The sequence below is a fragment of the Mandrillus leucophaeus genome, unplaced genomic scaffold, assembly GCF_000951045.1.
Source record: "Mandrillus leucophaeus isolate KB7577 unplaced genomic scaffold, Mleu.le_1.0 Scaffold1030, whole genome shotgun sequence".
Classification (NCBI taxonomy): Eukaryota; Metazoa; Chordata; class Mammalia; order Primates; family Cercopithecidae; genus Mandrillus; species Mandrillus leucophaeus.
Window position 1 is genome coordinate 307,708 of NW_012098433.1, and position 15,874 is coordinate 323,581.

General features: G+C 33.3%; 1 protein-coding gene across 3 annotated transcripts in view; it reads right to left on the bottom strand.

The window, feature by feature from the left end:
• Positions 1–266: 266 nt before the first annotated feature.
• LOC105538201 (chromosome unknown open reading frame, human C18orf54) overlaps positions 267–15,874 on the bottom strand; it is a 24,497-nt gene continuing 8,889 nt past the window's right edge. For all 3 annotated transcript variants that reach the window (XM_011978005.1, XM_011978000.1, XM_011978014.1), the window contains 3 exons: positions 9,897–10,028; positions 8,128–8,198; positions 267–4,100 (listed from right to left, as the gene is read on the bottom strand). In XM_011978005.1, the coding sequence (XP_011833395.1) occupies positions 4,028–4,100; positions 8,128–8,198; positions 9,897–10,028 (276 nt within the window). In that variant the 3' untranslated portion in view covers positions 267–4,027. The remainder of the gene's footprint in view (positions 4,101–8,127; positions 8,199–9,896; positions 10,029–15,874) is intronic.

The window sequence follows — 15,874 nt, forward strand, 5'->3', positions numbered from 1 at the left end:
AGTGAACCCTGACGTGAACTATGGACTCTCGGTGATTATGATGATTCAGTGTGGGTTTATCAATTGTTTACCACTCTGGTGGCAGACAATGAAAAGGGGAGGTCGTGCATATGCAGGAGCAGGAGGTATATGGGAAATCTCTGTGCAGATTATTTTCCTCTTCATTTTGCTGTGAGCCTCAAATTGCTCTTAAAAAGGTTTAAATTTTTCAAAAAGTTATCAAAATGTTTTAAAAAAAGAAATAAAGGATTTCCAGAACCTCAAATAAGAATGTGGTCTCTTTATCTTGAACTTACAACTTTATACAGGAAACCAGGTTTAGAATATCAATCAGTCAATACTTAAAACCACTATGTAAAATACACTTTACTTTTTCTTGATTCTGTAAAGCAGTATAAAAAGTTCTATCATCGAGGAGATAAAACAATCAATCATCTAACATATTTTGATATACATTTCCTTGTCTAGGAATACAACATAGTAGAAGAGGTACCATCCAAAATATTAAAATGAAATATAACAGGTAAATAAATGACAGGGGAAGGAAAAAGAAAAGCCAACTTACCACAGTTTGGTGGATACTTAGAATGTTTAGGGACAAAATAAAATACTTGGTCAGAGCTTTAAAAAAATGTAGCGCAAGCTTTAGATAAAAGAATAAAAATTGAGTATTTCATGCATGAGAAATAATATACACAAAGGTGAGAATACACATATAAAGTTTGGGGGAATCTGAGTAAAGCAATTGAACTACAGCAAATTTGCTGAAACAAATCATTAAGGTTACAGTGGTGATACACAACAGAGTCTTGCCAAGACCAGTCACTCTGGCTTCTGTGTAAAAGACAAAGACAGGAGAGGTTAAAGGTTGAAATAGCTATTTGAAAATGAATGAACTAGTCCCAGTGAAAGTACTGAAGGGTAGATAAAAGTTGCTACATTGTGAGAAAAACTGTTACACAGAAGGGGCTGATCTAGGGTAAGGACAATGCAGAATACACTGGGAGGATAAAAAGCTAAGTTTTTGTTTTTGTTTTTGGTCCAAAAAAGGAAAACAATCTTAGGGACATATGATTACAAAGAAAAAAAGAAAAAGGAAATGGGAAAATAATAACTTCAAATATCACAGGAAAAATATCTAACAATATGCTCTACAATATGTTCAGGATTAGGCCTCAATTTACTCCAATTGCTGTATAATAGGCACTGCAATCCAACACATTTAATTAGGCATGAAATATCCAATTCATACATCTAATAGGAAGACACACAGTCTTGCACATTTGAAAAAACTTCAAGTGCTCAGAAATTATCCTCTGTATTGGCCTTTTGCTTCTTCTGTCTCCTTTCATGCTACTTGCCTTTTGACAAGTTCACTTCTGGATAGCACTTCTACCAAAAATGTTCTGAGATATACAGAGCGAAGGGTGGGACAGAAAAAAATGAAACAAAAATTCAAATCTACAAGATCAATTCCAGGTATCTATAACATAGAAATAAACATGGGACCTTGTCATGATTTATCTTCAGGCAACATTTTGGTATAACTACATATAATTTAATAACACATTATACACCATTAAATACTAAAACAATAAAAAAACCCCACAATTATAAATTTCAACAAGAAATAACATAACTATAATGACATATACCCAAAACAAACCCAAGAAAACAGTGTTTTTTAATTTGGTCAGAAAACTCTATGAAGCTGAAATTAACTGTGAGAAAAAATTGAAAGTAGAGTTCTTGATAGTAAAGACAATATATTTCAGTCTTGACCCTTCATACTGGTCACACCATTGTCCCTTGATCTCAAATAGTCTTTTGAAATTAGGCTTTTTTGTTATATTTTTCATACTCAAAGATCTGAAACATCTTATTAAAATTTCTTACTTTTTTCTATTTAACATTTTCTCAACACATCTAAAAGAGTGAGAGCAAAAGATAAAAATTTTACATTCACAATGCAATTTTAAAAATTTTATGTTCTCATTTCTTTTAAATTCTCAACTTAGCAGTCTCCACACTATTATCCTGCTCTTTTCCCCTGGAAACCTAAAAAGAACCCTGAGATATTAAAATTGTAATTAAATCTCTTACTTAGAGTATTTCTTGAATGTTTATCACTTAGATTCGTTATTTTTCTTAGTTGACTCTCCTAGAGATTTCTCATAAGAAGGTTGGAATGAATTCCTTTGTTAGGTAAAGGATTAAACCTCTCCATATTTAAAACAAGAGAAAACAATGTTCCTTTGGTAAGTATAATCAAGTTTCTTAAAATACTGGCTATAAGATTTTAGAACAGGCTTATCTCATTTAGTATTGGAGATACAGTCTCATAAATAGGAGCACTAACCAAATAGGTGCTTTTCAGTCATTACAATTTCCAGGCATAGTATATATTATGTATGATCAACATATAATATTCAATTAGAAGTTACCACCTGATGCCTTTATCTCCTTGCCTTCTTTAGAACTTGTCTAACAGTGGATTTTTCTAGGCCTAGAACATGACCCACCCAGACCTACCTGATGTTTACCCACCTAAACTCTGCATTTTTAATAGTCAGGCATACTTTAATTTCAAAGTAATTCCTTGTTTGTTTATGCAGGCTATTTTCTATGAAGCAGACTATAATCAGAAAACAGTGTCAGTGGCAAAAACATCTCCACAGAAAAAAGAAAACAAATCCGTTGGTGATTGCCTCTCAAACTGGTCAGAGCAGCATGGTAAAAAACTCACTGGCAAAAAAAAAACAAAAAAAAAAAAAACAAAAAAACCCCACAGAGCTCACTGTAGTGTTTGACGTGTCACCTCTAACAAAGATGTTAAATGATGTTTTATTAACTTGGAAAAAATGCTTTGACTCAATGTGCTTAGAAATTCCTATTTGACAATAAATCTACTGAGGAAAAACGCTATCATTTGGGTGAAGTGTTAATCTGTGGTAGTTATATATACACATTCTTTAATTTCATCAGGCTGTAATGTGCTGTATTAGTTATGTTTTATGACTTAATTCTCAGTTGTGTTAATAAAGATGCTTACTACTTATAAGAAGTATCAATAATAAGTGCTTGGTAAAAATTACAGAGCTTTGTTCGGTTCCAGCTAGAGACAAACTTAAGACTAGAGATTGTGTTAAAGAAAATACAACTCTTACAAAATTGCTCTAAAATACAGAGTTGCTTTCTGATTTTCCATATTCATTTTAAGTTTTAATTATCAAATTTCATAAAGCAATTGGCCATTGAGTCATAGTTTTCACCAGTTTGAGCTAACCCCAAAATTAAAATCTGGGAAACAACCTAATATTGAAATATTAAATTCTTAAATATCCCTCCAAAAAAAGGTTTGGAAACTGTCAAGCATTATCAATATTATCTTACACAGAATCAAAGTACTAATTAAATGAGGAGGTTCTCTTGAATGTCACAATACAACATTCCTTTTAACACTGTATCACTCCACTATTAATGCAATTTTCAAATACAATGTATCTTAAATATTAAATTTATGAAAATTTCAAAGTAACAGACTTCTGCATAGATGACATACACAATAACAATTTTGATATTCCTTTAAGCTGTTTAAGTGATGCTAACTATATCTAAAAAAAAGTCTATTTCACATAAAAGATTTTGGATAAAAACCAGTAAGTTTCTTAATGATCCTGAACCAGATAATAAAATGTTGAGGATGCTGAAGAAGGTTAAATCCAGGTAGGCTTCAAGAATAGAAGTCATCCATCTTTAAATATGAGACATTTGCTGGCGAGAAGATGAAAGTAAGACTTTAGGATATATTGTGGATCCTTGCAGTTCACATTCTAGTATGTTGGCACAAAATGAAGACAGGTCCTAAAACCTATGGGTATTTTCAAGTTTAGTGTTTTAGAAATACATAATCCTTGAACCAATCAAAAAATAATGTACGGCTTATATTTACTTTGTCAGTTTAAGTAACAGAAAAAATGCCTATTTGTTCTGTGGTGATATTGTAGCGACAGTTTCATTTTCCTCTTCACATTTTCGGTGACTGTTCTCCATTGGTATCATCAACCAGGTCTCTCAAGCGAGATAAATGGTGCAAAGCCCTTCATTAAAAAGTATAAAACACATTGTAAACCAATTATTAAGAACTGAATAGCCAATGCAGACAGCAAAATAAAATAAAATAAAGTTGATTATTAACTTCAAAATTGGTATGAGAAGTAAATTTATATAAACGTTGAGACTTATTTCTTATAAAACCTTGAGATGTGAATAACTGAGGGTTAAAATAATTTAAAGTTCTATAAACATTTACTTTAACAATTACATTTTTTGACATTAACTTTTTTAAAGATAGTCTGCCAAGTGCCCTAACAAGAAACAATAGGTATCAGTTGTATCACACTTAACAAATACACTTTTTTCAAGTAATTTTCACTAGAGCTCTGTGAAATGACACCTTTGCTTTTGGTATCCTGTGTATTAGTTAAGAAGTAAAATACAGAAATTATTTTTAACATTTATATTCAAGATAGCTATTTTTTAAATAGCATTTAAGGATTAGTTACAGATCTAAACAAAACTCATTTTTATTGAGTGTAGGAGAAGCTGCTAACTACTCCAACAAGCCTATATAATATGGTGTTATACCAACAACCTAGATTTTTCTCTAAAATAATGCCAAGACTGTATTGCAGGTCTCAGTGGAGAAAACTCAATCATTCCTCAAACCAAAAAAAGAGGCCCTTAACTTTCCAAGCCTTCTCTACTTATATTTTTTCAGTTTTTCTCTCCCCTATCTTTCAGTTCCTGGAGGACCACTCAGAAAACGTCAGTTAATTAGTCATATTTCAGATCTTTGATAAATACGAAAGATATTAAGGAAAAACAGAGTGACAATATAGTAATTAAGATGTGCAGGAAGGGCCAGAAGCAGTGGCTCACACCTGTAATCCATGCACTTTGGGAGACTGGGATGGGCAGATCACCTGAGGTCAGGAGTTTGAGACCAACCTGGCCAACATGGTGAAACCCCATCTCTATTAAAAATACAAAAGACAATTAGCCAGGCGTGGTGGCAGGCGTCTGTAATCCCAGCTACTCAGGAGGCTGACGCAGGAGAATCGTTTGAACCCAGGAGGTGGAGATTGCAGTGAGCCAAGATCGTGCCACTGCACTCCAGCCTCCAGCCTGGGCAACAAAAGCGAAACTCCATCTAAAAAAAAAAAAACACAATTAAATGTAAAAAAGAAAAAAAACATAAGCAGTGTAATAACCTCCAATGTCAGTAATTTCCACTTATGGTGAGCAGAAAGGTAATGACTACAACACTCTATTCTATAGTCTCTAACACATAGAAGTTGTTCAATAAATGTATAATAAACTGCATCTTCCACTTTATCCAGGACAAGGAGATGGAAGGAAACTAGTAGCATTAATTACTGCATGTATATCTATTTCCCTGTACTCTATACTTCTTGGACACTTTTACTCAAATGTAATAAGAAGACTCTCAATTCTCCCACCTTTTTTGGCAACTTCAGTTAATTTTTGAGATTCCCACCTTCATTGACTAAGTGACAATAATTCACCCAAAGCTACTAACCAATCAGAGGCAAAATAACTAAAATTTTAAAACATTCGGCTGGAGGTGGTGGCCAGTCCTGTAATCTTAGCACTTTGGGAGGCCGAGGTGGGTGGATCACCCTAGGTCAGAAGTTCAAGACCAGCCTGGCCAACATGGCGAAACCCCATCTCTACTAAAAATACAAAAATTAGCCGGGCGTGGTGGCATGTGCCTGTAATCCCAGCTCCAATGAGTCTTCCTAGAGAGCACATGTTTCCACTTGAAGAATATAAGAAAACTGAGTACTTAAGGGACTAAACAGAGGCCAGACTACTAGCTTACAGTTCCCTATGGGTAATGAAAGATATCTTAAAACTGGTTAGCCACCCAAATTATTATTATTATTTTATTATTATTATACTTTAAGTTCTAGGGTACATGTACACAACGTGCAGGTTTGTTACATATGTACACATGTGCCATGTTGGTGTGCTGCACCCATTAACTCATCATTTACATTAGGTATATCTCCTAATGCTGTCCCTTCCCCCTCCCCCCTCCCCACAACAGGCCCCGGTGTGTGATGTTCCCCTTCCTGTGTCCAAGTGATCTCATTGTTCAATTCCCACCTATGAAGCCACCCAAATTATTAAAAACAACAACTGTTATTTGAGGAATGTAAAGAGCCATAATAGGACTTTTAGCTTAGGAAAGGCCAATAAAGCCTACAAAGTATAACCAGTAACTTTTGAAAGATTTTGGAAATATTTTAGAAATTTTGAAATACATTTGAAATATCTGAAGTATGAAAAGATGACCATATAGCTAACCAGAATATTTTGCAGCCAGAAAAAGGAATTCTGAGAAAGAATTAAATTTAAATTGTCCTTAAAACAGTTAATCTACAGACTGAAAATAACTTTTCTAAGTGTAAGCTTACTTCATTACAGTACAAACGTCTTACTGATAATACTTCTGAATGTAAAGACAAATTAAGACTGCTCCAATTAATACAACAGAATTAATAACTAAAGGCCATGTAACAAAACATAAAACTTACTCTCTCTAAAAATGAAACTCCATATACAGGTAAGACTTGATTGCTTATAGTAGAAAAAAAGTTACTATTAAAAAAATTCTAGCAAATGGTAAAAGCACTTATAGATCAGTATTGATTTTTGTGGTGATTTAATGACTTGCAATCCAGTGTTTGTTTTCACCAGGAAAAACATCCAGGATATGTACATTACCTCAGAAAACACATTTAGGTCTGTGACAAGTTCAGTATCAATGCTTTAAAGAGCAATGGAAAACCTATGGTCATTCACCTCAAATTTTAAAGCAGAATGAAGTCTTCATACTAGATGATCAACTGAGGCCCTGTACTTAGTCTCAATGAATAATTCATCACTATTATTAATGAAAGGAGTGTTAAAAATACAGACTTTCAAATCAGACTACCTAGTCTGAATCACCCTTCTTCCTCTTACTAGCTATGCAACACTGGACAAGTTACTTTACTACTCCATGCCTATTCTCTGATCTGTATTATGAAAATAATAATAGTACTTACCGCATAAGGTTGTGAAGATCACATGAATTATATTCAATAACACTTAGAATACTGACGTTTGGTAAACATTCAATGTTAGCTACTACTATCATTATTCACTGAATTCTATTAGGTATGGAACATTATACCCCAGTACTATGGCAAGCTACAAACAAAGGTGCATTATTTATACCCTAAAGATAATAAATTAAGTAGAGAGAAAAAAATTATCTTACATGATATATTTTAACTATGAAAACTATATACACATTTGTGACAATTAGATTCATAAGTTTACATGTCTAGTGTTTTATTTTTCCACCATTTCCTTAGATCACAGAAGCCTAAGCAAATTCTCAAAGTTTAAAAGGTAGCCACGTGAAACGGTGTGATTAGAGCAGAAACTTTTAATCTCAGTATTTCCTAAGCTCAGTATTCCATCTTCTGAGGACACTTTATAGTCACACAAAAACTCCAAAATAAATACCATTCTCTTCTGTCAATATTATGACTATAGAAACAACTTGCATTTTTCTCCATTTTATTATTTAAGATAATGTAACTAAGAAAATTAGACCTATCTTTATATCCAGGTCATTATATCTACTTTAGATTTCTGTAGTGATGTTCCAAATAATGATCCATTTATTATTAAATTTATTCTAGAGAGAATATATGAAAACACATTTCATACAAGTTCCTGTTATAGGATACTCACAAAAATACTATCATAAATTGTTGCTATTACTACTCAAAAATGAGTCATTCATATCCATTATATTTTAGAGGTCTAAGGCTATCTCATTAGGTCCTTAGGACATTTTGAATAGGAAAAAGCACAAGTTTAAAAGAAAACAATGTTTTTTAGTGTAATTAAACAGTGTGCTCCAAGAAGCTTAAATATGCCTAGTAGTGCTACTCTTAAAACTACTTATTTCTACCCTGTAACTTTGATTTGAGTCAGAGGAATGGCTAAGATGGATTCGCATCCATATTAGTAAAGAATACTTACTTCTGAAGCGACCTGGTAATAGGAATCATACTTTCCTTCAACTGTAATTTAGAGAAATCATCTTCTGAAACCTATTATTAAAAACACCAAATATTAAAAAATATTAAAAATATTATATAACTATAAAATTAAATGGTATTTACAATGTGATTAAAACATTAAAAAATATTTTCTACATTTCCAAAGAATTCTAATAATTTTCAAAAGAACATTAAATATTTTTATTTTTCATTTATTGTAAAAACATTCCAACTAACAGCCATTTTTCAACTGTCCTAAAGTATACTTCTACACATGTGTCCATTAAAAATCAAGTCTTGGCTTAAAATTATGACTTTACTGAACAGGTTTGTATCTCAATGACGTTTAAAACAAGAGGGGAAAGAAGGATAGATTACATATTAACGTTATGATTATTAGAATGTAAGGACAGAAATTAAGAAATACAACTCAAATGAGCAGACTATGAAGGTTCTCAAAAGCTGATCCACTCATTTGTAATGAAAACTGAATTTCATATATCTACTGAATAACAATAAAATAATGACAATAAAAACAGCCATCATTTGTTGAGTATTTACCATGTACCAAGCACTATACTAAGTACTTTATATAGTTTGTCTCAACAAACTATATATATACACATATATCTATATATATATGTGTATATATATATATATCTTCTCAACATCCTCACTGTACAGAAAAAGAAATTGATCAATAAAATAAGCCCAGCATAGAAAGACAGACACTAAATAATAATCTCACTTCTAGGTAGAATCTGGGTGTGGGGACAGGGGAGTTGCAGAGATGTTTGTCAAAGGATACAACATTTCAGTTAGGTGAGAAGAATAAGGTCAAGAGATCTATTCTACAACATGGTGACTAAAATTAAAAACAACATATCGTATACTTGAAAATTACTAATGGAGTAGATTTTACATGTTCCCCACAAAAAGTACGTGAGGTAATTAGCTCCCCTAGCCATTCCATGATGTTTCAAAACATCATGTTGTACATCCAAAATATATATATATATTGTCAATTAAAAATCAATAATTTTTTAAATAGGAAACTGAAACTAAAGAGGTTAAATGATTTGCACAAATATTGCACTTGCTAGTAAGTGACAGAATTATAATTCACTATCACATTTGGGAAAACAGAAGCTCTATGTTCTTAAACACTATACCTTTGTGGGAAAAAATTCATCATGTAGAATGGCAGTCCAAAACAGAAACAGATTTTCAAATTCCCGGGAAATACACAAATTGAAAAAATAAAATGGCTTTAAAATAAAACTTGATATGACTGTATTCATAACAGCCAATAAACACACAGCAACAAAATTAAATTTCAAATGACAAAGGTGTGTGGAGGAATCTAATGTTGAAAAAGTTTTCCAGGTCTCTCCGAATATAATTACCAGAAGATGGGCCATATAGATTAATTTTGTAGAGCATTACAAAACAACTCTTAAAACCCTTTGATACTATAGTTGTAACATCATCATAACTAAATAAGATGTTGGATTTATAACCATAAGTTAAATAGAACAATCTGTTTAGAGATAAACACCTACAGAAATCAAACAGAATTAAATGTTGAGTACATTACTTTCTAACAAAAAAAAATACTACTGCCACTTACAACATGTGTATATGGCATGCTTACTAACATGAAACTATAAGTAGGTCTATTAAAAAATGTAGAAAAAAATCTTTATACAAATTCACAAATCTCAATTCATAAATCATGTTTGTGCTTACTTGTTTAATCTCTTCTTTTGGCTCTGTGGTCTTATTTTGATTAAAACGTTCTTGTACTGCTTGAAGGTTAAATAACATTTGTTTCAGGGCTTCAACAGGACCATGATGTTTGCCTCCAGAAAGAGTACAGCTCTAAGGTTAAAACAGATGATAGTATAAGGTTAACCATCCAAACTCAGGGAAAGAGGAGTTTTATTTTGTATTAATTTCCCCTAATAGAAAACCAATGTAAAAATCCAAACAATATATGTCAATATTTTAAAAAATCAAAATTGTAACTCACCACTTCCCTATTCTGAAGCCCCAGGTGAAGTTACTTAGAGACAATCATGATTAACAGTTTGGCATATCCTTTCTAGTCACTGCTTTTTTAAAATAAATAATGCACGTTGATATTTATGACAAATTAATTTAGCACATTCAAAATCACAAATTTTAAATGAAATGAAAGGTCTTCAGAGGACAGGTAAGCCAACATGTTCTTTTCAGCTGATCAAGGACCAAAATTTCAAATACAGTATTCTCTGCACACTTTAAAACATGTTTTTATAACAGAATGCTAGCTTTTCACCTCTTCATGGGCCATACATTCCTTCTACCTAAATAACACTCACAGCTCGATTACCACTGACCTTATTTGTGTTCAAAGAATGCAGCAGTGCTTCAGACACATAAGATGGTCAGGATTCTTTTAAGATAATTGGTGAGGGATATTTTAAAATTTCTTTTTAAAAGTCTTATCAGTCTATTAGTTTACATCTTTCAAATGAGTTTCTGTGTCCTAATAGCTATCTACCAAGTAGCAAATAGGACTCTACAGATGTCTGTAATTTAATATATTTTAGCATAGACTGTGCACCATAAGTACTACTTAAACTTCAATTCTATAGAAAGTTGTTGATTAGCATAAGATACTCAAAGTAAGCAGTATGGGCTAAAAAGATTTTAACGACATTTCCACAGTTACAGAACAGGATATAAGAAACAGGGAGTGAAAAGGTAAAATGCCATAGCCATTGTGGAAAACAGTACAGGAATTCCACAAGAAATTAAACATAGAATTACTGAATGATCTTGCAATTTCCCTCCTAGGTATATATCCAAAAGAAGTGAAAGCAGGGACTTGGGTAGATATTTGTATACCCATGTTCACAGCAAAATTATTCACAATAGCCAAAAGATGGAGGCAACCCAAGAGTCCAACAACGGGTAAATGAATAAACAAAATGTGGCACATACATACAATGGAAAATTGTTCAATCTAAAAAAGAAAGGAAATTTTGACAAATGCTACAACATACATGATCCTTAAAGACATTATGCTAATCAAAATAAGCCAGTCACAACAAGATACATATATAATGATTATTCTTATACAAGGTTCCTACAGTACCAAGTCCATAGGGACAGAAAGTAAAAAGCTACTTACCAGGGGCTGGGGAGAGGGGGAAATAGGGAGTTAGAGTTTTAATGAGTACAAAGTTTCAGTTTGAGAAGATAAAGTTCTGGTGATGGACAATGTTGATAGCTACACACAATGTGAAGGTACTTAATGCCACAGAACTGTACACTTAAAAATGATTAAAATGGTAAATTCTATGTTATGTATATTTTACCACAACAATATAAAAACATTAAAAAAAAAAAAAAAAAAAACAAGGTAAAAGGATCCAGTTAGGATATACTCCTACACCCTGGGAGACAGCATCTGAGGCATAATCTCCAAATGTTCTGCATCCAGCCACTATCTTATTTTAGAACTTCGGCTGCCTTATGCCAACCATAATAGTTACAAAAGGCTGCCTCTGGAATTTATGCCTGAGCTGAGTGATTTTCATGCAAAGTAGTGGTCACAGTATCAAAAGAAGACAGAAAACTAGAAAACATACGAACTGTTTGTGCCACTGTTAATGAATGTTTTAAAAATATTGTATGGATAATACAATTTGTTCTGAGACTTGTCATTGACATCTGCTAGTAAATGTCTCTGGGTACGTCTCTGTATATCTCTGACTCTTAGAACCATAGTGACATTTCATACATTCAAAAAACAAATTATTTAAACCAAACAGAACAAGAGGAGAACCCAATATACAGTCATCGCTGGCTTCTTGGGAGACTGTTTCCAGGACCCTGTGTGAATATAAAAGTTCAAGGAAGACCGGGTGCGGTGGCTCACGCCTGTAATCCCAGCACTTTGGGAGGCCAAGGTGGGCGGATCACGAGGTCAGGAGATCGAGACCATCCTGGCTAACATGGTGAAACTCCATCTCTACTGAAAATACAAAAAAAATTAGCCAGGCGTGGTGGTGGACACCCATAGTCTCAGCTACTCAGGGGGCTGAGGCAGGAGAATGGCCAGAATCCGAGAGGTGGAGCTTGCAGTGAGCCGAAATCGTGCCACTGCACTCCAGCCTGGGCAGCAGAGTGAGACTCCGTCTCAAAAAAAAAAAAAAAAAAAAAAAAAAGTTCAAGGAAGTTCAAGTCCCTGATTATAAAATGGCACAGTATTTGTATATAACCTATGCATATCTTCCTGTAAATTTTAAATCATCTCTAGATTACTTTTAATAAATAATACACAACGTCAACAGTACATAAATACTTGCATACTGTGTTTTAAATTATGTTTTACTGTTGTATTGTTATGTTTATTATTATTCTCCAAATTTTCAATTTGCAGTTGGTTGAATCTACGGATGTGGAACCCACACATACACAGGACTAACCGTATACAAAGACAAATGAACCAATTAACAGTATTATAAATAAACAGCACAACCACACCAAAGGGAGTTGGGAAGAAAATAATTAACCTAAGTAACTCTGGAAAACAGTATTTTGATATGATGTTATAAGGCTAAAGATCAAAAGAGCAATATTTAGCTGGGTGTGGTGGCTCACGCATGTAATCCCAACACTTTGGGAGGTTGAGGCAGGTGGATCACTTGAGGTCAGGAGTTCAAGACCAGCCTGGCCAATATGGTGAAACCCTGCCTCTACTAAAAATATAAATATTAGGCGGGTATGGTGGGTGCCTGTAATTCCAGCTACTCGGGAGGCTAAGGCAGGAGAATTGCTTGAACCTGGGAGCAAAGGCTGCAGTGAGCAGAGATTGTGCCACTGTGCTCTAGCCTGGGAGACAGAGTGAGACTCTGTCTCAAAAAAAAAAAAAAAAAAAAATAAGCAATAGACAAATAATGTAATCTAGTTAGTAAATTCGTTAATTACAGGAATATGGGTTAGCAATTCTAAAACTACTTTGCATGTATAATAAGACTGAACAAACAAACTTACTGTAGATAATGAAAGGATTCTCATAGGAGGAGAAAGTTACAAATAGGGAATGGGAAAAGCTAAAACAAACCATGGTATTAGACTGGAATCAGAGGTATCAATACGAACTCATGATTTTATACATATATGTGTTTATTTATAGGTACACACACATATACACATATATGTACACAGATCAACAGATAAAAAAATGTACATATGTGAGTATGTGTGGGTTGGTAAACTTGTTTCCTAGACCTTCCTGCTGACATAGTTTATAATGAACAACACCCTAGTAGCACTCAGCACAACTAATGCCTAGATCCTAGTTTCTAAATGCCGTTTTCCAACACAAAGAACCATGGGTCCTCAAAGAACTGCTCAAAAAAGAATGGAGACATGTAAAAAGGACACAGGAGCCAACATGAAGGAACTCCTAATGGCCTAACCTGAAACAATTTCAACAGCAGCATAACTAATAATACCGTACTCTAAACCAAGAATAAAATAAATTAGTGATTCTGTATAATATATTTTACTAAACAAATATAAAGGAAAAGATAGCTTTTCATTATACAAGGTTTTCAGTTAATATAGAAACAAGACAGGATTCACAAATGGATACTAAAATTAGTAGACGAAAGTTTGAGGAGAAACAGGATATCTGCAAAGTCTCAAAGTTCTTTCTAAGATATTTAATAATTACAAGTAGAATCAGTATCTTTACTAAGGATAAAGATCACCTTAACTAAGTGTTCAAACTTAATATAACCAGTTTTTACATATTCTATCTTTATTACATATTACTATTATTGCATTAACTTATCAATACATTAATGATATAAATATATAATGAGCATGATGCAGTGAGAACAGCACATCACTTCTTCAGCATTCTTGCCAAAAATGCATAACCTCATTCTAATCATGAGAAAACTTCAGACAAATCCAAACAGAAAACCTCTACAAAACAAGTGACTGATCCTACAGACCTGCAGATGATCTGGCAAACAAAGAATTCAAAATAGCTGTTCTAAGAAAACACAGCAAACATCAACAAAACACACAGAAAATAATTCAGAAAGATGCACAGATACCAACAAACAAACACAAGAAACATGAAAAACCAGGAAAATATGACACCACCAAAGGAATATAATAACTCTAGTAACAGACTCCAATGAAAAGGAAATCAGCAGATTGGTGGGAAAAGAATTCAAATTTTTTTTTTTTTTTTAAATCAATGATACAAAAAAAAACACAGAGAGATAATTTGACCAAATCAGGAAAACGATTCACAATATGAGCAACAAAGTCAACAAACAGAAATCATAAAAAAGAACCAAACAGAAAATATGCAGTGAAGAATTCAATGAATGAAATTTTAAAATACAATAGAGAGCTTAATGGACTTGATCAAATAGACAAGGAATCTCTGAACTTGCGGATAAGTCACTTGAAATTACCCCATCAGAGAAGGAAAAAGAGTAAAGAAAGCCTACAAGACTTGAAGGGTACTATAAAATGAACAAATGTCTTACCATGGGAATTCCACAAGGAGAAGAGAAGTCAAAAGGCACAGAAAACCTATTTAATGAAATCATAGCTGAAAATTTCCCACATCTGGGAAGAGATATGGACATTCAAATCCAGTAAGCTCAATGGCCCCCAGTAGATTTAAGCTAAAAACAGCCTCCCAGAGGCACATTATGGTTACACCGCAAAGGCAATTCTAAAAACAGCAAGAGAAAACCATCAAGTCACATGTAAGGAAGTTCCCATTAGACCGACAGTGGATATCTCTGCAGAAACCTTAAAGGCCAGGAGAGGATGGGATGATATATTAAAAGGGTCGAAAAAAATATCACAAGCCAAGATACTATGTCCAGCCAAGCTTTCCTTCAGAAATGAAAGAGAAATAAACTCTTTCTTACGTAACCAAAACCAACAGAATTCACCACTACTAGACCTGCCTTACAAGAAATGCTCAGGGGAATTCTACATCTGGAAGCAAAAAGATAATCACTATCATGAAAACACATGGAAATATAAAACTTACTAGCAGAGGGAAAAGAATAAAACACTACTACAGAAAACTACCAAACCATAATGATAATATGAGGGGAAAAAAGGAAGAAAGAACATATAAAATGACCAGAGTACAGTAAACAAAATGACAGGAATATGTCCTCACTTATCAATATTAACCTTGAATGTGAACAAATTGAATTCCCCAGTTAAAATTTGAAATGGACTTCCTGAGTAGATAAAAATAACATTGTCCAACTATATGTTGCCTACAAGAAACTCCATTCACCTTTAAAGATACACATAGACTTAAAGTGAAAGAATGGAGAAAGATATTCCACACAAGTGGTAACCAAAAGCAAGTAGGAGTAGCTTTACTTACATAAGACAAATCAGACTAAGTCAACAATTGTAGAAAGAGACAAAGAAGGTCATTATTATGGTTTAAGATTTCCCATTACAACTTACCTTTAAGAAATAATCACTTGTGGAATATAAATTAGTATTATCCATTACTGCAGCATTATTCACAATAGTCAAGATACAGACTCAACTTAAGTATCCATCAACAGATAGAAGGGTAAAGAAAATGTGACATATATATACAACAGAATATTGTTCAGCCGGGCCAGGCGCAGCGGCTCAAGCCTGTAAACCCGGCACTTTGGGAGGCC